Source organism: Equus przewalskii, chromosome 6 (genome assembly GCF_037783145.1).
Source record: "Equus przewalskii isolate Varuska chromosome 6, EquPr2, whole genome shotgun sequence".
Taxonomy (NCBI): Eukaryota; Metazoa; Chordata; class Mammalia; order Perissodactyla; family Equidae; genus Equus; species Equus przewalskii.
This window is the reverse complement of record NC_091836.1, coordinates 65,671,822-65,694,692: the sequence shown is the minus strand read 5'-3', so window position 1 is coordinate 65,694,692 and position 22,871 is coordinate 65,671,822. Positions and strand designations below refer to the sequence as shown.

The 22,871-nt window shown below is 49.3% G+C and overlaps 1 protein-coding gene across 37 annotated transcripts in view; it reads right to left on the bottom strand.

Moving 5' to 3' along the window:
* TENM4 (teneurin transmembrane protein 4) overlaps positions 1-22,871 on the bottom strand; it is a 2,704,309-nt gene that overhangs the window by 390,283 nt on the left and 2,291,155 nt on the right. For all 37 annotated transcript variants that reach the window (XM_070625735.1, XM_070625734.1, XM_070625736.1 and 34 more), the window contains 2 exons: positions 18,284-18,577; positions 14,294-14,563 (listed from right to left, as the gene is read on the bottom strand). In XM_070625735.1, coding sequence (XP_070481836.1) covers positions 14,294-14,563; positions 18,284-18,577 — 564 coding nt within the window. The remainder of the gene's footprint in view (positions 1-14,293; positions 14,564-18,283; positions 18,578-22,871) is intronic.

The window sequence follows — 22,871 nt, the reverse complement described above, 5'->3', positions numbered from 1 at the left end:
TGACCAGAATGGATCAAAACAAAGGCAAGGCCACTCTGTCTGAACTCAGTCATGTCTGAACTCAGACAAAAATAAGAACATTGTCCAAACCACAAAATGACCAAACTTCCCCCATCCTGGCTAATAAGAGTGACTGCTTCTTTTCCAATTACAACTTTCACCTCACTCCATCCTCCCTGTCTTCTATGTGAGATTTATGAAGACACCCAGGCACAGAATCACCCCTGCTTCCTGACTGTGTCCAATCCAGAGCAAAGCTCCACTTCCTTGAACCCACCCCTAAATCACCCAATACGATGCCAAGTCCGGTCCGTCCTTTCTAACACCCTTTACTGAGACACCCAGTGACTCCCCATGGTGTGGTTCTCCCTCCTTGCAAAGAGCCAATAAACTCATCTTTGTTCAACTACAGGTGAGTTCCTGGTAGTCTTTGGCTGGAAGGCATTAAAGGGATCTTGACGTTGCCTGCCCTAGCAGAGGGGCTGATTTTGGGTACAGGGGATCTGGGACTTTTCCACACCTGACCACCAGGTAAAGCTTTCTCCTCTAGCCCATTCTCTGTGTCAAACAGACATACTGGCCCACAGCCTCCAAGCTGCTTCTTTTGCCACTGGAACTCCTGAAAACTGTGTTCCAGGATTGGGAGGGCTGAGAGGCCATCGTGGTGGACATTCTTCTTCCTGTGTTCCTGTCCCCGCTCTCCCTGGACGGGTGCCCAGAACTGCGGAGAGTCTTAGGAATCATTTTATTCAGTGGCCTAAGCGGGGCCAGATTTCTTCTGCTGGTTCTCTGACTGTGGGCCACCCAGGGTCGTTCACAGCACTCACATAATACCCTGCAGGATACTGTCTAGGTATGTGTCTGTCTTCTTTACACCATGAGCCCCTGGGGCCAGAGGCCATGCCTGCTCACCTCCACCTTCAGGCAGCACTAGCAGACTGCCTGGCACACATTGCTGAATGGACCATGCATGGACACAGCACCTGCTCAGTTATTTAGCCTCACAGCTTCCCTGCCCCAACCCCTAATTCATCAGCACCGCTACAGACCAAGTAGCATGGCCCCATTGTGAGATCACTTAAAAACATCTTTGTTTTCCTGAGTAAGATCCACCATTTCATTTTCTCTTCCTTTTCATTACCAGCCCAAGTAGTGAGCTTTCTTTATCAAGCAGTTTCTTATAGAGAACGTTTATAATCACTTTATAAGAGTTACCGCACGAAACATGAAGAGTAGAGAAAGGACTACATAGCTGTCCTGAGAAGCTGACACTGGGTGGTCTGCTGGTGTAACTCTCTAGTAAAACAGGAAGCAGGGATAAGAGGCTCTGTGCGGAGTCAACATGGGAGGCTTGAGACTGCCATCCTTAGAAAGGTCTGCTCGTGAGGTTGGCTCTTGGCTGGTATCTGGGAACTTGGCTGGTAGACAGTTCCCTACCTGATATTACACTTTCCCTAAATGATAAGAGCGGCTTACTGTGCCTAGACTGCATGTACAAATAACAAGGTTTAAGCTACGTACCTACTTTCCTTCTGAGAGTCTGGATTTGGCATGTGCTAGGCAGAGGGTGCCTATGTGGCCAGCCCCTCATAACATCTTTGGGCATGGGGTATCTCTTGAGCTTCCTGGTAGACAGCACTTTGCTTGTGTTGTCACAGCTTGTTGCTGGAGGAAGGAGGCACATCCAGTGTGACTCTGCTAGGAGAGGACTCTTGGGAGCTTGTGCCTGGTTTCCTCCGGATTTTGCCTGTGCGCCTTTCCCCTTTGCTGGTTTCTTTTGTATCCTTTGCTGTAATAAGGCTCAGCTGTGAGTCCCACTATGCGCTGAGCTGAGCCTTAAACACCCCCCGACACAGGCTCCAAGTTCAAAGGTCCACTGTTGGGGTTCAAAGTTAGGTTGTGGGCTCAGATGCCCTGGATTGGGGAGATGATGTGATGGTTTACGAAACGTCACGTATTCAAGAGTGTTGTGAGCTATTACGCACTCCCTAAATAAGAATCATAATGGCCAAGTGCCAGAGTAGACTCTTCAAGAGCTTATTAAATCTAGCTGAGGAAAAAAAAGACACAATATTTTTTCCAAATGAAATGCATCTTTTAGTACTACTAACTCTAGTGCTGAGGTAATAAATTATTGAAAGTTGTGGATGCAGGTAGAAAGAAGGGTAAATCCCTTGGGCTGAAGCAGTTTCTCTCTTTGTGTTACTGAGTGAGGCTCAAGGGCGGAGAGATGCCCGGAGGTGCCTCACTTCTAACGCTCTAACTTCTGACTTAGCCCACTCGCTCGCTTCCTATTTGAAGAGGCTTCCTCTGCATTTTCACAGCCCACTTCACACCCACAATGGCTCCTCTCTCCTCCCTCTGCCATCCTTACAAGCAGCTGGAATGGCAAACAGTTTCCCTTTGTTTATACCACACTTTGAGTCTGGTTTGTTCCATACAATTATTTCCTTCTCGGAGGCACATTCAGGAGAGCAATTTGTTTTGTAGTTAAGATCCTACAAAGCTAAGCGCAGCGAACTCCTTCAGGAGCCAGGCTGCTGAGTGGTAGTGGAAAGAAAAGTCCTCTTTAGTGTTTGGAACAGAAAGGGTTTGGCTATTTATTGGGAGGGAAGTTTCCTCCAGAACAGATAGGCTGGTCTGAGATCCTTCTCACAGAGCAGCCTCAGAGAAACCGGCCTGAGGAAAATCAGGTCTGCTGGAGTCTCTTCCCACTTGGCCTTGGTAACTGGGGAGTCATCTTTGGTGGAAAGAGCCAGGCTGATCAGCTGCCAGATACAGTTACGGGCATCACTACGTGGTGGGGGCCAGAGGGACCTGGGGTTGATCCCATCTCCGCCACCTTCCAGCTGGGTGGTCTCAGAGCCCTTCCAAACAATGATGAGGTGGACAACAACCTCAAAGGTGATTGCAAATGTTAAACAAAACGTGAGAACACTTTGTAAATCATGACGCTCCACAGGATAAATAATAGTAATAGTACATACACTTGTACAGCGCTTCCCATGTGCTGGGCACTCTTCTAAGTGCTTTAACTCTCTGAGCTCCTTTAATTCTTACAACCACACTATGAGGTGGACAGTACAATTATCCCCATTTTACAGGTGAGGAAACTGAGGCATGGAGAGATTTAGAAACTTGCCTTGAGTAACACAAGGTAACACAGCTAATAAGTGGAAGAGCTGGGGGTTTGAACCCAGGCAGTCTGGCTCCAGAGTCTGCTTATAAGTGTGAGTTACTAAGTGTTTTTTTGGAGGGACTGGTCTGGTATATTGGCATCTCTTTAACCCACAGAGGCATTCATTCACTCAGATAGTTCTGCATTCCTGTCTCCATGAGGCAATAAGGCCAGGGGTAAGAGTGCTGGATTTAGATAGGCCTGTGTTAGGGATCAGCTTTGTGACTTCCTGGCTGGCAAGTTACTTAAGTTTTGGGGGCCTGTCTTAGTCAGCTTGGGTGGCTGTAACAAAATACCACAGACTGTGGCTTAAACAATGGAAATTTATTTTCTCACAGTTCTGGAGGGAACCAGCATGGTTGGGTTCTGTGAGGGCTCTCTTCCCGGCTTGCAGATGGTCACCTTCTCCCTGTGCACTCATGTGGATTTTCTTCAGCGCGTGTGTGTGGAGAGAGAGAGCAATCTCTCTTCCTCTTCCTATAAGGGCACTAATCCCATCATGAGGACCCCACCCTCATGAGCTCATCTAAACTTAATTCCCTCCAAAAGGCCCCACTTTCAAATACCATCCTATTAGGGGTCAGAGCTTCAACAACAGATTTAGGGAAGGACACAATTCAGTCCATAGCAGGGCACCAACTTCATCATCTGTAAAATGGGAAAAACAAACTCTATCTTATAGGCTAATGATGATAATTCAATGAAAAAAAACATACATGCACCCCGTCTGGCTCATTGTAAATGCATAATAAATAGAACACATTATCTTGTAATAATTGCCAGGTAAAGCTCATGAGTAAAAAGAAACAGAGGACAAGGCAGGATGAGAGAAGCAGTTAACAACAGTATTAATCACAGCTTATGTACCTTTTCAGATTCTCTTGGGTCACCATCTGCTGAGCCTCAGCCAAGTGGTCCACCTCAGCTGCCACTGTGACTAGTCACCTCTCCTTGGGCCCATGGAGTTCTGCCCAGGACCCATCAAATGCTTGTCCTTCCTTCCTCCCACAGATTGTTCTGGAAGCACAATTTCTCTGTACAGCCTGCCTAGGAACCTCCTAAGAGGCCAGGGATATCTCTTTGCAGCTTGGTTTAAAGCACTGGCCAGCACAGTAACAGATCACCTTTCTTTGCTTCTCATCTTTCTTTGCCTCACTTCCCTTTTCCCTCACTCACTACCCCAAGCTTGCACTTCCCAAATAAAGCATCGACACTTAATACTTGCCGCAAGCTCTGTTTTCTAGGAAACCCAGACCAAGTCAAATTTATCAGTATAAGAGGGCAGGAATTATATATACAAGCAAACTCTTTATAAACAAATTCTGATGATTAGTTGGGCAGCCTCTGAAGGATCTTTAAAGCCAAAATTTAGCAGAGGCAGGAATTGAGATTATTGATGATTCTGGTTCATCGTTAATTGTCCTGGGCAAATGCATTATGAATGTAGGTTCCAGCCAGACCTGCAGCCTCACTCTGTTGATGTGCTTGCAATTCAAAGCTAAAGGCTATTCTAGTCTTCTCAAGGTCAAGGTCACCCTAGCCGTCTGTCCTCACCTGAATCAGGGAAGCTGTTTGCCATCTTTGGTCTCTCTCTGGTTAAAACTTTCCTATGGTTTCTTATCACCGTCAGGGGAAAGACTGAGCTCCTGGACCAACAGTTCAGAACCATCCTCCACCATGATGCCTGGCTTTCCTCTCTGGCCTCATCTCCTCTTAACCCCCAAAGCCTTGGCCCTAACAAACCTCTTGCCGTTTCCTAAACAGTCCACACAGCCAGGAGTCTGACCCGAGTCCTTTGACTCCTAGTTTAAGGCTCCTTTTCTTCACCATTGCTGCTCCCCACCATCAGAAGACCTGTCACTTTGGGAAGAGTTTGGAGGAGGGTCCTGTCTTCTTTAAGACCTCTTTCCTAAGAAGATATTTTGTGGGGTTTGCACTGAGCCTGGTTCCAGGGATCCTCTGGGTAATCATTGTCACCCTCCCCACACCACACTTCCTGTATCAAACCCATACGAACTCCCGGGAGCCCTTCCTCACACTTTGCTCCACATGGTGCCCTCCAGCCAAAGCCAAAGGAAAGAAAGTCATTTCTATATTGTGGTCAATCTGCCTGGGTTGATTAGTGTGAAATGAAATTTGTGGTAAGGATCCATGCATAGGGGAAGCCAAATTTCACTTGACATGCTCATTGCACGTTGTGCCTATGTATATTTGCCCTGGGTGCCTCTCCAGCTGCCTTTGTCCTGAGTGGAGAGATTCAACTGGTTACCTGAACCCAGCTGATGACTCTTTCAGCTCCCTGTATCCTCCTAAGTCAGCTCTTCCTGCTTGGGGGGTGCTTTTCTGGCTGTCCTCACAGCCCATAGCTGTCCTAGGGCTTATTAGTCACCCCAGTGGCCATTTATACAGGAGGGAGCTGGGGGAGGGGAGAGGGTGAGATGGCTAGGTTCAACAAACCAGGGATTCCAGCTCTGCCGTGTGTGTGTGTATACACACACACACAAAAGCCATGCGACCTCGGGCAGGCAAGTCCATGTGATCCCAGATCCCAGCTTCTTTCAACTGAATTATGAGATGCTGCGAGATAAACACTCAGTCTCAGTAAGGAGGCCCTACATATACGAGGCCAACAGTTTTTGGACAAGACTATGACATCATGAATCATGGAATCTTCAAGCTGAGGGGTCCTTGAAGGAAGGGAATTAATATTCACAAGGTCCTGCTATGTGCCAGGTACTGTTTTTTAAACTTTTTTTTTCTTTTTTCTGAACTCCATGGTAAGAAATACATTGTATGTGATGACCTAGTACAGGTGTCGTGTGTGAAGCATAACCCAAATAAAAATTCACAAAATAAAACTGATCTTACTGTGTGTTCTGTACTCTATTCTGCTCCTCTCTAGTCTATTAATTATCGTTATTTGAAATGATGGCGCTGAGCCATGGCATTTATCTCATGAACAGTTACGACCCACAGTTGGGAAAAAGTAGTCGTGGTTCTTTCATGTATACAGTCGCCTTCCATGCTCATTCCAACTTCAGGAGGCAGGCGTGTATTCATTCCCATGTTGCAGATGAAGAAACTGAGGCTCAGTGAGATTCAGTCGATTGCACAAAATCATCCAGTTCCTGAGTGGCTGTGCTGGGATTCTGAGCTTGACTCCACAGCCCATTCTTCCAGGTTACCTTGCTCCCCCAGAGTCCAATGGCCCTGTTTGGCTGATAGGGAAACTAATGCCCTGAGAGGAGAAGTGACTTGCTCAAGGTCACAATAGGGCTGGTGACAGAGCCTAAAATCGAAGCCAGATTCATGCTCGGACTCCACACACCTGGTACGGGAACTAGGCTCCTGTGGGCAGGAAGCTTTTCCCATCATTGGTTATTCCTTTTCTTCCCTGAAGTCATCCTGGGTTAGATTAAGTTGAAACAGATCAACAGCCACTCACCTAGGACAAAGGTGGATTTGCTCATGAGAAAAAATGCCTCACAAATGTCGTTTGATGGGAAGTTTGTCATTGTGCACATGGTTGCTTCCACTGGAATCGAAAGTCATGTTGGCTCAAATTGAAAGCAAAGCTCTGGTTTGCTGTACCTCTCGGCACACACAGCAGGCCCTAACCTAGTTTCAACAACGCAATCCATCTTAATTTAGTATAGCTTTGAATCCCCCGGTCTTTCTTTTCCTCCTCCCCGTTCAGAAGCAGGGTGCTCTTGTGTTAGTATAGACTGCCCACTAGGGAGAGCAACAGAGCTCACCAGTGGGGAGTGGATTTGGGGTGCATTTAAACTAGGCCAGCACTTCTTACAAAGAAGTCCTCTTACACAGAACTCACAAGAACAACGTTAGTGACTGTCAGATGCCAGCTCTGGCCCCCAGATCACAGGCAATTCCAGCAGAGGGGGTGCTATGGAGAGGAGGCCCCAGGTCAAATTTTACCAAGGCAGTTTGAGGCGACTGAGCAGAAGGAAGGTCTGGAATTATGGCTACAGGGAGGCCAAGATCATAAAAACATAGATGGTGCCAAGAGTCTCCTGTGGGAGGGATGGTAAGGGTGGGGGTGGGAGTCGGGCAGCAAGGTCAGAAACAGAGATGATCGGCAGCAGGATAGAGCATGGTATGAGGAATGGGCAAGGGGTGTGGTTCATGACCAAGGCCATGGACTATGAGAGAGAGCGTGGGATGTGGCATGGGGCAGGCCAGTGTCTAAAGGACCCTGCAACTGGGCTGAAGCTGCTGTGAAGCCAGGAGAAGGATCAGATGTGAGCCACCTCCCCTTAGAATACCTGGGAGCCCATTTGGGTCACAGAGCCTGAGAGTATTCAGATCTTCCTCACTGCTAATGATGCCCTGGGATGGAGCAGGGAAGAAATAGCTTGTTCTTTTCTCCAGGTACAGACCCACCCTCACTGCCTCCCGTGCCCCCTCCTGGCCTGAGCCCCCATCCTCTCTCCTGGATTACCACAATAGATTCCACTAGAGTCTACTCTCAACTCAGCTTCCAGAGCGATCCTGTCCAAGCATTAGTCAGATCCTGTCACTCCTCAGCTCAGAACACCTGCATGCACCCCTACCCCACATCATCTCTTTGACCTCCTCCCCTACTCCAGCCACACTGGCCTCCTTGCTGCTTTCCATACCAAGCAGGCATGCTCCTGCCTCAAGGCCCCTGTACCTGTCCTTCCTTCCGCCAGGATCACTTTTCCTCCAGACATCCTTACCACTTGCTCCTCCACCTACTGCAAGGCTTTGCTCCAATGTCACCTTCTTGGTGAAGCCTTCCCTGGCCACCATATTTAGAACTGCACCCCCCCACCCCTACTCCCGGCATTCCCTACCCCCTTGTCCATGACCTTATCATCTGGAAATGTCCCATATAATTTTGTTTTTATAGTTGTTTATCATCAGTCTCCCCCCTAAAAGGTAATCTCCAAGAAGAGTGGGCAATTTTATCTATTTTGAACGTCACTTGAACTCCAGTACCTAAAACAGTACCTGGTACATGGTAGCTGCTCAACAAATAGTTGTGAAATGACTGAGAGTCCAGCTAACTCTCCAACCTTCCCTCCCAGCACATTCTGCCCCTATATTCCCAGTTACACACCTATGTTCCAGCCTCATGGGACACACCCTATATTTGCCCATCTCCATGCCTTTGTCCACACACGATCCCCTTTTCTCTCCCTCTTTACCTGTTCAAGTCCTTTCCATCCTTCAAAGCCCAGGGACCAGAACGTCTTCCATGAAACCTCAGATACCTTCTAGTTGGAATTTTCCTCTTAAATCTCTTTAATCCCTACTTGAAATGTCTTTTCTCTAGCATGTCATAATTTGAGAGTGGCCTGGTATGATCTCTAGGTCCTGATCAGTTCTAATAAGTTATGGATTCAGTTTCTTTTCTAGAAGTTTCTAACATTAACAAAGAAGTTTATGTTCTGGATACAGCTAGAACCATCTCGCAGGTTGTACACATTGCATACGTTGAGCTAATAAAAACACGTTTCTATAAAACACAACAAACTGTAGAGTGCAGTGGCCAAGAAAGATAATGAGCATTGGAGTGAGGCAGATCTGGATTCAAACCCTGGCTCCGCCATTTACTAGCTGTACAACCTTCAGCAAGTCACCTAACTTCTCTGAATCTCAGTTTCCTTGGCTAGAAAATGGGGAAAGGTTAAGAATCAATGGGCTTCTTGTCACTAAGGTCCCTCCTAGCTCCCAGATTCTCAGATGCTCTGACTCCACTGGGCCCTTTCCAATCCTTTTTGGAATTAGGGGGCTTACAGCCCTCGTTACATGAATAACTCTGCCCAGCAGGAGACTCTAATACCCTGTAAACATCAAGCTCCTCCATATTCCTGGGAGGGGGTGTGAGCCACTCACAAGACAGAAGAGTAGTCACATGTGGGGGGTCCAATCCCTACCCCAGCTGAGGGAGCCAGGCTTCCCATCCTGGAAGATGGAGCCTCGTGTCCAATGGCTGGGTAGCTGCAGTGCTCTGGCCACTGAGGGAATTAATGATAGACATTCTCATACATTTTTAAAAAACCAAGTCTCAAGAGTACGGGGCAAGGGAAGGTAGAGGATAAATTCAGTTAAATTGGTAATGAGCTTCTTTTTACTCTGCTTTGGAGATGCCCACCTAATCTGCTGGCTCAGAAGAAGCAATTTGTGTGCCTAATTAGGTTAACCAGTAATTTCCCTTTTGACACCCAGGCTGTTTGATAATTTGGGGGTAACTGTGATTCTGTTTCATTGTTTCTTTTCTAAGCGAATTTCTCAACTTGCCGCTGGGATTAAAGCATGGAGTCAATTCGGACCCTTCCCCGGACCCAGCACGTGGCTGCATGCCTCTAAGCCTTGGCGTGCGCAGTTGTCTCTCCTGGGAATGCCTCTCCCATCCTTTAAGCTCTGGGAAGTCCTAGGTGGCCTTCAAGCCCAGGTACATCACGTGAGTGCAATGAAAGAATGAGCCATTGCACCTTCAGGGCAAAACAAATGGCTCCTTTCACTGTCATCTCACAGCTCTTTACAAAATTAATATTAATAGCTGGCATGGATTAAAGACCAACACAGACCAGAAGCTTCACCAGTGTTGTAGTACAGGCTCCCAGCAATACTTCAAGGAAGGAAGACAACGTACTGTTTTTGTATTTTCTTATTATTGTGCAAAACATAGAACCTTCTTAACCATTTTTAAGGGTACAATTCAGTGGCATTAAGTGCATTCACATTGTGGTGCAACCATCACCACCATCTACCTCTAGAATTTTTTCGTCATCCCAAATTGGAACTGTGCACCCAGGAAACACCAACTCCTCATTCCCCTGCCCCAGACCTGGTAACCGCTGGGATGGTGTTTTAGAAATGAGGAAACTCAGGCTCAGGGAAGTGAGGCGGGTTTCAGAGCTGGGGCACGGCATGGCCAGGATCTGAGGCCAGGTGTCCTCACCAGCCTCTGGAGCCACTATTCTTTCTCCTCTGCAACACTGCCTACTACGCCCCCACTACAGATAGGGCCACCAAGTCGTCATATCTCCACCTCCCTGGCTATTCCTCTAGATTCTCAATTCTAGAATAATGCCTGGCACACTGAAGGAGCTCGGCGTAGTCAAAGAACAAACACAGAATGAATGTACAAAAGTGACACTGGCAACCTGACCCAGCGGTTGGGAATGGAGCTCAAAGTGTATCCTTTGTTTTCTCAAAAACATTTATTGAATGCCAACTGTGTGCCTGGTACGCCGCCAGCCCCTGCTGGCCCCACTCAGTAGGAGAGGCCTGAGGGCTGGCTCTGGTGACGGCCCCGAGGAGAAAGATTTGTGTTTACATTACCCAGTCAATTCTGTATTTATTTTGGATATTAAGCAGTGACATAAAAGCTGCTGACATTAACCTTCAGGGGTAGAAATTGGCTTTAATGGACCCCATAAAAGTTATTATTGATGGCAGCTGCGTGCAGCATCACCGTGACCTCAGCAAAAGCCTCCACCGCTATCAATACTGTTGACAATTACTATTGACTAATGCGAGGCTGGCCCTGAAGGCAGAGTCGATGTTCCTGTGGCTGGAAGTGGCTGGCGGTTATGCTTTGCATTTGGCATCTGGTAAGGATCTCTGAGAACCTGGTCACACATTTTTGGTGGCCTCCATTGAGAGTCTAACACTCTGTGATTCAAATGGAGGCAGACAAAGGGCTCAGACTATAGGATCAGAGAGACCTGAGTTCAAATCCGAGCTTTGCCGACCTGTTGACTTACTAGCTGTATTATCTTTGGCATGTCAGTTGACCTTTTTCGAGCCTCAGTTTTCCCATCTGGGAAACGGGAATGCTATGGTGTTGTCATGAGGGTTAAAGGCAATCACACATGTGTAGCGGCTTGACACATGGTTGGTCCTGAGTATGGCTTCTCTCTACTCCTGAAAAGTGGCTACACCATGATGTGTTGGCTAACATGTCCAGTGGAATTGAGCCCTGTCCTGATGGTAAGATCTGAGTTCTCATCAGAGACAAAGGAGAGAGCTGGGGCCAGGGATGAACAAAAGAGGAAGAGAGGAGGGCCGGGGAGAAAGAAGACGGGAGCGTGGGAGGGGCAGGGGGAAGAGAGACAGCGAGCTGGAAAAGAATCAAGACTCCTGTGGAGAGCCTGGCTCTAGCTCAACTGGACACACAGCCCCGTGCACCCTTCGCCTCTCTGAGCCTCAGTCCTTGGCTGTAAGTTCAGGAGACAATGATACGAACAAGAACAAGACCACTGGCAACCTCAAAGTGAATAAAAGGCAGTCATGCCTATAGCTCATCACTGTCATATGAGTCACCGTCTTTATTCAGATCCGAGTATCACAAAGCCTTTAATGCAACTTCCCATCTGGAAGCATGCGGACAAGTGTGTGGGTACCAGTGGGGTGTCTGGGGTTGGGGAGTCCAGGGCTGGAAGGGATGCAGAGGCCAGGGGCTCTTTGTTTGAGTTACCAGCCTGCCTCCTTTGCCTGCCAGTCTTCCCTGAGCATAGTGAGGCCACCGTGGAAATGGATGACCAGCAGGAGACGATGGCATGGCCAGGGGCAGCAGGCAGCCACCTCCTGGTCCCTGTTATCAAAAGCTAAAGCTTTTCAGGCTCGTCGACTATGTCATTATCACCCAAGAGAGGCTTAATTCAGCCATAATTCAGCTCTCAGGGAATATACAATGACGTGGGAGGCGTGCACCTCACTCTGTCATGGCTTTATGGAAAAATGATCATTTGTCACCATGGCAAGAAGCCTTCAAAAGAACAAACAATCAAGTATTTTGCGGCAGAGGAAATTCGCTATCTCTAGGGCTACAAGAGGAAAGATTTTAGAGTTATACAGGCCTGAGTTCAAATCCCATCTTGTTAGCTGTGTGACCTATGCAGGTTTCTTAACCTCTCTGGGCTGCAGTTTACTTATTTTGTGCAGTGGGGATAATAAAACCTACCTCAAAGGGTTGGAGGGGGAGTAAATGAGATCCTATAACTACAGCACTGAACACCGTGCTTGGGGTCTGATAATCAGCAGCAGCTATTAACTATTAATGTCATCATTATCGTCTTCCTCTTCTACACCTTCCTCTTAATGTAAACACTTAGAATCACAGAATCCTGGATCTAGAAAGGCCTGCAGGTCACTCAGTTCACTTACTCCTGGAAAGTGTTCATTAGAACAGGGGCCTCATCAGGTGCTGAGAACAAAGGGCTCTGTGGTCAGATCGCCTGGGGAATGCTGCAGATACTCCTCCTGGTAATTCATCCATTAGCATGCACTTAACATAGTCAAGGCTCTGAGAAGTCCTGCAGGAAAAACTGGTTTAACCCCGTGTTTCCTTCATTATTTGACCACAGAGCACTTCCTCTCCCCCACCCCCAATCTAAGAACTATTAACATTCTCAGAACACAGGAAATGCTGACTTTGTTTAAACTACTTATTTTATAGAGGAGGAAACTGAGGTCCTGGGAAAGAATGCAGCTTATCCAATGCCACAGCCCGGGTCAGTGATGGAACTCGGGTTCCCTGCCTCCTAACCAGACAGCATGTTCTCTGCACAGGCCTCACACCTCACCTGGGTGCTCTGGTTCAGTGCATGGTGGGGGCAGGGAGAGGAGGGGCTGCTGGCTCGGCTGCGGCAAGGGGCGAAGGTGGATGATGGAGTGTGGATGGCTCCCCACTGCACAGAGGGGCATCTCCCTCAGGTGCTGATGTCATTGACGCCCCACAGGGCTGGTTGGGGGCCAGGGGAGGGTGACACTGCCAAGCCAGTACCCAGGACCTGCTGCTCCCCCATCCCTCAGACAGGTACACAGGCCCCCCCCCCCCGCCCCAGGAAAACCTCCGAGTTCTCTGGGCGGGGTGGCAGAACAGACACTTGGAACTCTGCTGCACATGACTCTTGAAGGAGATAAATTTCCCCACGTGATCCTGACCTTACCTGGTCTCCTGCCTGATCCCAAGTCTGGGATGATGTCCTGCATAACCCAGCTGGAGCAACCTTTTCCGAGACTAACCCGCCTAAGCCTTCACCTCTGACCTGGTCCCCACTGTGACCCTGGGAATCCTGGGCAGGAATCACAAGGATTCTGCATTTGGAGCTGGAAACCAGTAGGGGGCACTGGTACCTGGTTTGGCTCTTCCAGTTCTCATTCAGACTACCGTCCCCACATCTCCCTTCCTACACCTGGTGTGGAAGCACCAGCAGACCCCCTGATGGCACTTCTGAGAAACAAAAGCCCTCCCCCAGGCAGAGGGACTGTCCCTGTCTCTGCCACTCTCCCTAAGTCTTCACTGCCAGACCCCAGCAGGACCCTTCTCAGGGCTGACCTAGGTCCGCAAAGCTGCCCAGAGACTGTGGGGGTTGAAGGGGGTTGTCCCTTCAGCTCACTGCAGGGGTGCATCTAACTCAGAGCGCCCCGGAGATGTGCTAACAAGGTCCCGGGAGGAGGGAGGAAGTTCTGAAACCAGGCTCCCTTCCCTCCACCATAAAAAGATGGTGTGTGAGCTCCTTGTCATCTTTCTCCCATAGCATCTCTCCAGCCTTGGAAGAAGGAGCTGCAGAGACGAGAGTGGAACAGAGTTCAGAGCCAGCACTTTCCCAAATCTGCAGATGAGATCACGGGAAAGCTGGAGCAAAACTTCAAGTTTGAAGTTACCCCGACATGACAGTTTTTGTTTAGAAGCTATCCTCTGATCAACCTAAGATACTGGGGTAGGGCAGCACCTGGAGGCTGAAGGCTGCATGAGCAGGATTCAGGCAGGACCAGCCCAGCTGACGTGATAGAGGACAAGTGGCGGGGGACCGATTACCACTGTTCCCTGACCCCTCTGCTCCCCTGCACACAGGCACCTTGTAAGCAATAACCCTGCCCCTTAGGCATCCCCCTAATCTGGAAGGAAAGAGCAGCAACCCCATCTCTGGCATGTCACTGATGGGTGGGTATTTCACGTCACTGTGCAGGAGGTTCTGACTTTTGACCACTGAGAGCAAAGCAATTTTTCACCAACTTCACCAGAGCCCCAAGCGATGGAGCAGAAAATCAATACTGTAATTAAAAACCTCCACCTGGCACCCCAGGCGCCCGGCACAGGCCAAGTGGGCTACTCACCGGTCTCGGTGTTCTCGTGCTCCGTGTCGGTGAGTGTGAGGTTGGAGTTGGCCCGGCTGGACAGGCAGGAGCTGCGCCCCGACCGTGTGCTCCGGGCCCACAGCCGCACGGGGTGCTCAGGGGACAGCATGGTGTCGGCCTCCATGTCAGCATCAGAGCTGGCCCCCATGGAGTAGCCACAGTGGGGGAGGCCGATGTCTGTCCGGTACAGCGTCGCATGAGGCGGTGTCACATCTCCCAGCCCCAGCTCACGCAGGGTGAAGTTGGCTCCTGGGAGGAAATGCAGGTGAGCTTGGTTAGGGTGCTGAGGAGTGGGGGCTCACCACCAGAAGCCTGGTCCCTTTCCCCAGGATTCACTGTTGTCCTTTAGCTCGCAGTGGTGTTCCATGTCCATGTCTTTCCTCTGCCTGGCCTGCTCCTTGTGCCCCTTCCCCATCAGCCCAAATCCTCTAGGCCCAATTCAAATGACATCTCCTCTGTGAAGTCGCCCCCAACCCTACACCCTGTGCAGAAGTCACTGCTTCTCCCTCCGAGCTCCCTCTGAGAGTCCTTGGCCCCAGTCGTCCTGCAGACCAGGACGGTTTAACAGCCTGACTCCTCTGCTGGAGATGCCCTCAACAAGGGCAGGATCAGGTCTTCTTCATTCCTGAATCCCTGGGCCTAGAAGGAAATCCAGTACTCAGCAGGGGGGTCAGGAAATATCTGCTAAAGTGAATGGAGGGCTTCAGGTCTCCTCTTGCACTCCAGGGTGGGCTTTCCAGCAAGGAGCACTCCTGAGCAGGGCAGAAGCCTAGCTGATGAAATGCAAATATTCCCCTGGTACTGGAAGCTCCCTTCTGGCCAGGCTGGAAAAGTCTGAAGCATGAAAGTGAAGACAACGGTGACTGGCAGAGAGAAGTGGGTCTCACACAAAGAAATGGGCTCTGGCTTCTGCTTGCTCATGCCAGGTGGGGCTGTGACAGGAATCAGCAGACTTTGCAGTAATCCAGGGAGGCAAGCACACAGCCAAAGCTGGGCCCCTGAGAGGTCTCTTGAGGGCTCGGGAAGGCCTGGCAATGCCCAGGACTGAGGCCGAGGAAGAGGCGAGTGAGGGCAGTTCCCTCAGGGATTGGTATTTGAGTGACAAAGGGAATACTAATGTTCATGGACAACACAGCTTCCATGTTACTCCTAAATGTTAATTCAATGTCTATTCAGGGGCGGCTACTCTCACATTTCTAATATTCCCATGAGTGTTTGGGGGATGAGGGGGTGGACAAAGACACTAAGGGGCATATCCTTGTGACAAGGGCCAGGGCCGCATAGGACAAGCCTGCAAAGGCAAAGCAAGAAGGGACTTCAGGGAGGCAGGAGGGAAGTCAGCAGCAATGGCTTCCTATTACAGTCATTGCATCACTCCCACCAAATAACCCCTGTGCCCCTGGAGCCTGCTAGTCAGCTCTGTGCCCAGCATGGCCTCTGGGCTCTGCTCAGGGCCAGGCAGACATTATGATTGGCCAGGGTCTGGGCCAGACTAGATATAAAATATTTTGAACATCACTCCTTTGTGCCATATTCCAGGCTGCCTTCCTCTGTTGCTCTCCTTCTAAGTAGAAGAAAACTTCAAATTGGAACCTAAATCCCCTCAATCTGCTTCCCACCATCTCTGGACACCACACTCCCTGTCCACCCCATTTGCCTCCCTCTGATCTCCTTTCCTGCCTCCTTCCAGCCCCATATCCCTGGTCTGCTGGGCTGGTCCTCTCAAGGGAGGCCAGTCACACATTATGAAGAATGACTGCTACGTTAAGTGAAAAATCAAATTTATTTGCAATACACAGCCGGGCTGCATTGATTTCCATATGGCTTGCCCTGCATACCCTTTTAAGCAGCCAGACTCAGCATCAATATGAGTAACTGAGACACGCCAGGAATGGAGAATTGCAAGGTGAGGACTGACTCCAAGGGCTCAGTGATCGTGTTGAGCCAGCCCGGCCCTTCCAATGTGTGAGTTTAGAAGATTCAGTTCATCAAACGTGAGAAGTCCTCAGGGTCTGTTTGCTTTAAGTCGTTTTGGCCTCTTTCCTGAGGAGCCCAGGACACAGGTTGACATTCCACCTCACTCAACATCTAGCTGTGCAATCTTGGGCTGGGGACATCACCTGGGCCTCAGTGTTCTTATCTTTAAAATGGGGTGATAAAATATGGCCTGCTACCCTCATAGGAGTTTTGAGGATCCAGGGAGGTAATGGGAGGGAGAGTATTTTGTAAACTGCAATGGTCCTGTCTGCCTATGAGATGAGAATGCTTCTTTATTTGTTATTTATGAAGTTGAGAAGGGGCTCCTTCTGGAACCTCATGTGCTGGGTGGCATCCAAGCCAAGCTGGGCCTGGCAGGGTTTGCTGAGTTCTATCAAGAATGGGCAGGATGGAGCTGGAGGAAAGCTCTGAGACCATTTGTCACTTCCCCTGAGACCCAGAGATGACAATTAGTAGCAGGCAGCACTTATGAAGGATCTTCTCTGTGCCAGGTACCACGTCAAAGTGTTTCATTTACAGTCCTCATTCATCCTCCTGACTACCCTACTATTAGGAGGCATCACCGCTCTCCCATTGCCCAGCGGAAGAAGCCGAGGGTAGTAAAAATGGCAGAGCCAGAATTCAAATCCAGATCTGTCTGATGCCCCAGTTTGAGTTCTTAGCCACAAGCTGGGAAAGAGCTGAAGACCCCGCATCTTTCAAGCCTGAGAGGCAGCCTGCCTAACAGGCCAGCTTCCATGTGGAGCCAGGCCTGTGGGAGAGCCAAGGAGACTGTTGGCCCCAGGGAGCATGTGTGTGTGACCAGCTCCTCTCCCCTCCATGATCTTGAATAAGTGATTCACTTGGGGTGTTGTAAGAATTAAATAACAATGCCAAAACGCATATAAACTACACAGCACAGTGCCCGGCTAGCCCTGTCTGTGGAAGGGGAGTAGGCCGGGGAGAATCAGGGAGGGCTGCATGAACTGTCAGGGGCAGGAGCCCACCAGGCATCAGAGGGCTCACGGCTCTGCAAGCAGAAACACAGGCATCACTGAGGCACCAGGGTGGGGAACATACATCATGGCACCTGTGGGAGCAATGAGTAGTCCAGCGGGGCTGGAGCATGGGCTGTGGGGTGTGGATTGGCAGAGGATAAAACAAGGCAGGAAGACAAGTGAACTTGGGGAAAGCCCTCTTATACCAGGTTAAGGAGCTCAGGTTCAAGACAATGGGGGGAGTCATTTCCATGCTTCACTCTGGCTGCAGTGCAGAGAATGGTCCAAAGGGGGCAGCACTGGGTGGCGGGGGGGGGTGGGGGGGGGGCGGCGGGTTGCAGTCAATCCTCCCAGAGAGATGATAGTGGCCTGAACTGGGACAGTGGCAGAAGAGGGGAAGATTTGAAAGGTATTCCCGAGTAAGATGGATAGGCTTTGCTGACTACTGTGTGTAGGAAGTGAAGGAGAGGGAGCCAGGATATCCCCCCAGTTACTAAGGTTTTAGGTCTAACCATCTCAGGAACATCTCAACGTCAGGACAGTGCTTGATGCAAAGAAGGTACTAAGATATGTCTGTTGAATGCATATATATATGAACAAATAAAACTAACAACTAAACTTATTCAGCACTCGATGGTAGCATGCTTACCGCTTAACCACGTCGTCTTAGTCTTATTAGGTCTTACAAGTCAGTGCAATGAGACTGCTCCTGCCCACCTGACAATCCAGGGCTGAGGCTTAGAGGAGAGCCGGTGGTGGCTCTGAACGCACCCCCAGGCAGTCTGACAGAGAGCCCAGCTCTCAACCACCCCATTATGCCAGCCGAGTGAGTGAGCGCGAAAAGGAACGGACTAAGAATGAACTATGGGGCAGGCTTGGACCAGATCCAGGTGCCCAAACGGCAGAGACTTGGCGTTGCGGGTGCCCCGGTCGCGTTCCTGCGCACCTGCACCCACGCCCCGGGGCACACCTGCTGGCACACCTGCACACGCACCTGCCCGGCAGAACTCTTCGGCCTCCTGCGGCACCACGTCCTTGACGCGGCCGCCATAGGCGAGGCGGGCGTCCTGGTCGTAGGCCTTGAGGGTCTCGCTGGAGCTGTAGGACTTCTGCGGACCCTTGCCCTCCTCGCTGTCCGCCGACGAGCTGGTGTAGCGGCGCTCGGCGTCTCGGCGCCGGGTCAGCGAGCGGTACGGCTTCCTCTCCTTCACGTCCATGGCCTCCGGCCCGCGCTCCTCCACATCCACGAACAGGGTCCTCGCCTCACTCAGGGCCGACTGGTCTGGAGCTGGGGAAAGCAAAGAAAGGGCGTGAGCTCCGGCCCCCGGGGACAAAGGCAATGCGGGTGCATCCGGCCCCCCATTCTCCCTGCGGGGCTGTGGACCAGGCTCCGCTCCCCAGGGCCTCTAATCATGAATCCTGTCTCTTTCTGTTACTTGGCCTGTCCACCATGAAGATCCCTCCGCCTCTCCTCCAGTGATGGGTATCAGGAAGCTGACAACAAAGGCGAGGGGGCGCTGGTTTTCCTAATCTCCTAGACGGGAATCATGTGTGGTTCCATCGCTTCTGCACCTGGGACAGGGCCTGCCACAGAACGCAGGCTCCTTAAGAACTCCTGAAACGAATGACTATACTCAGGCACCCGGGAAGCACTTTGTATTATCTCATCAAATCGTCACGTCTCCACATTAGTTATTACTGTCTCCAATCTTTTTCTAAATAAGCCAAGGTATAAACAGCCAGTCCTCTCATCACCACCAGGTAATTAACTACTTACTGTCTTATTGTCTGTTCTCTTCCACTAGTGTGTAAGCTCCATGAGAGCAGGGGCCTCACCTGTTTGGCTCACTTCTGATCGATAGCATGGAGGGCAGAGCCTGCTGCACCTAGTACTCATTTGTTTAATTAACCGGCCAACCAATCCCCATCTGACAGATGAGAAAACTGAGGTTCAGAACCTCCTTCAGGGTCACTTAGGTGGTAAGACACAAAGCCAGGATCTGAACCCAGGTCTGTTTTTCTGTTCTGTTATGCCCCCTTGAGTCTGCTTGCTCCCACCACACAAAATGTCCTTCCAGCTAGGCTGGCCCTGACTACCATGCTAATCAGAGAGCTTCCTCACCTCGGTCTCTTCCATCTCGTCAGAAGCTCCCTCAGCACCTGGGGAAGCCACAGCACCTGCCCCAGACATCTGGGTGTTGCTAGGGTGTCTGATTGGTGAGAAGCTCCCAATCTCCTTTTCTCCTCTTTTCTCCACCTTGATCCTTTTCTCCTAGAATGATACCCCAGGATTTTTTTAGGTTGTCATAGCACCCTCTTTCTCCTTCCAAATGTGTTCCTTTGGCTCTGGGGTTGCAAACATAGCCCCCTACAAGAGCCAGGAGGCAAGCACAGGAGGAAAGCAGAATATCCAGCCCAAAGTATGAGGAGAGCTATTTTTCTTGATACATGCAACCTTCTCAGTTCTTTCTTTCATGGTTCCACTTTTCAGAGCAATGTGGGTATATAAAACATTCCACTGCGTCATCGCCCTGTTAGAGAAACAACAAAGCAAGAGCTGTAACAAACAGTGCAGGCACGGACTCTCAGTGCCAGGGTGGGGCCTGTCCACGAGGGCAGTGGACGCTCAGTGCCTGCCAAAGCTGTGATGTAGGACTGCAGGGCGTCTTGTGAATTTTTAAGACAAGCTGGAAGTTTGGATTTAGATGTAAGAAGTATGATTTTTAAATGCTATTCATTATTATTTTTTAAAATTTCAAAATATTTTACAGGTCAAACAAAACACACTGATGGGTCATTTTGGTCTGAGGGCTAGTGGTTTCCAAGTCCTGCCTTCGATCAGGTAGATGCCTCTCTGAGGCATCCCTTTGGCCTGAGGATACGCTCTTCCCTCCCAAGACCTCAAAGGCTCTCTCCAGGGCAGGTCTTAGCTTGGCTCCCATGCAAACTCTGTCTTGTTGAAGAGCTCTCTAGACCCACTCAAACAGGTCCATGTGTCCTAACCTGGAAACCTACATCACCTTGCTCAGAAGGGGAACATCTGAGATTACCACTTGGTGTCTTTGGGATTTATCATGGGTCCCAAGTAGACTTCCCTTTATGTAGTTCTCCATGATTTTCTTTTTTCTTTTTCTTCTTTTTGAGGAAGATTAGCCCTGAGCTAACATCTGCTGCCAATCCTCCTCTTTTTGCTGAGGAAGACTGGCCCTGGGCTAACATCCATGCCCATTTTCCTCTACTTTATATGTGGGATGCCTGCCACAGCATGGCTTGCCAAGCAGTGCCATGTCCGCACCCAGGATCCGAACCGGCGTCTGGGCCGCCGAAGCAGAACGTGCTTATTTAACTGCTGTGCCACCAGGCTGGCCCCAATATCCATGATTTTCAAAGAGTGCAAACATCTGTGATTTTATTGGTGGTTCATAATAACCATGAAGCATGTAAGACAACTATTTTCACCCCCATTTTATAGATGGGGCAACAGTGACCCAGAGCCATCCAGCCTCCTGCTCAAGGCCACACGATGAGTTAGCGGCGAAGCCAGCAAGACTAAATAGACTACGGTACCCTTGGGTTGTAACTAGAGCCAATCAAGATGGATGTGACACTTCTGGGGACCCAATTCTCAAAACATCCCTGGAAATTAGTGCTGGGACAAGGGGTGTGATTTAGGATACACAGAAACCAAACCATCTTCCTGGGGCCCAAAGCTGGGGCCCTGAGCTCTGCCCTCTTGACGGGCCTCCTGACATTGGCTGATGAGACGGCGGCCCTCTGAGTGCCGAAGGGCAGGGCCACAGGGAAGACTGGGGCGATGCCTTCTACTCCACCGTCTGCAAAGCCCTTTTGACTACAATCCACAATTGGGAAAGCATCTTACATTGTGACCTGATACACACAGTTACGTACATGAGTGTGTGTTTATATGTATAAAATGGAAACAAGACTCACAAAACCAGAGTTACTGCACGATGAGCAGTGCCCTCTGATATTTCCTAGTTCATTCTCTTTCACTTTTTCAAAAAGGCTGATTACAACTCCCTCAATTGATACCATGACCCAAGACTGGCTTTTGACTCAAAGCACTGCTCTGGGCCAACTTAGATGACGATTTATGGGGACTCTACCTCGCCTCTGTGCTCTCTGGCCCTTCACCTCCAACCCCTCCCCCAATGATAATGATACTAGTAAGCACTCAATTAATGTTAACCATTATTAATGCTAGTCACTAATTCATAATAATGGTATTAATAATAATAGGCAATATACTGTTGTTAGTAGTAGCTAATACTTATTGAGTGCTTACTTTGACTATCATTATACAACATCTTAATCCTCATTTCAATCCAGTGACACAGATACTATGATTATCTGCAAATGACAGGTGAGACATTGTGAGGGTAAGTATTCTGCCCAAGTTACAAGGCTCTTGAGTGGTGGAGCCACAATTCTGAACCAGGCAATTGAACGTGGCCCATGGATATAACTGCTAGACGGTGCTGCCTTTATAGGCTGTGCCCGGTGAGGTTCCTAAGCTCGGACCACACCACTGCCCTGCTTATGCCCCCGAGCAGCACTGTGGAGCCTTCACGATGAATTCCAGTTTCTTGGTCAAAATGCAAGGCTCTTCTCCCTCTGGCCCATCTTCCTTCTATCTCACTGGGCCACTTGCACTTTCCTGGACATTCATTCTATGGCCTTTCCACCCTCGTGCATGCTGATCCCTCAGAGGACATCCAGCTAACCAGATGGTCTGTTTTCACGTCTGCCTCCCTCCTTGACTGCAGTACCTTGCAGGCAGGCCTGGCATCCACGGTGCTCACAAAATGTCTGCTGAGTGAATGAGTGAATAAAATTACTTGGCAGCTGCTTCATCCCTTCTCTCCAATGTTAAGTAATATAAAATATTGTTAGTTCAACTTAGACAAATATGTATTAGGTACATCCAAGATTGAATTAAAGGCACTACTTAGATGTATTCTTCTTAAATTTCAAAGGCAGCCTGGGTTTAAAGTATGTGTCCACCACTTAGCAGCTGTGTGACCTTAGGCAAGTTGTTTAACCTCTCTGTGTTTCAGTTTCCTCATCTGTAAAATAGTACCAACCTCTTAGGGTTGCTTGGAGGATTAAATGAGTTAATACATGTCCCTGGTACATATGGTCCCTGATACATAATGGGTGCTCAATCTATATTAGCCATTATTATCATCCGAATAAAACCACATTTTATTTTTAAAAGGCACACGTTAGAAGGCTTCAGTTAGGTGTCAGTTATAATTATAGAAGGAACATTCCCTTGGAAACATATGTTAATAAGGCTGAGACACATTTTAGGCTGTTAAATTGGTGGATGACTGTGTCCTCTTATCAGCGTGTGCCTGGTGACTGAGACATTGGCTTCGAGGCAAAGGCTCAGTAACTACAAATTATTAAGAACACAGCCCCCAAACTCATGGCTTCCCGGTCACAAAGCAGAGGCAGGGAGAACATTCGCCTTGCTCCCATTTCGTTTTCGTTTTTTTTCCATGCTGACTCAACAGAGTAATTCAGTAAATATTTACTTTTTTTGAACAGATGAGAGG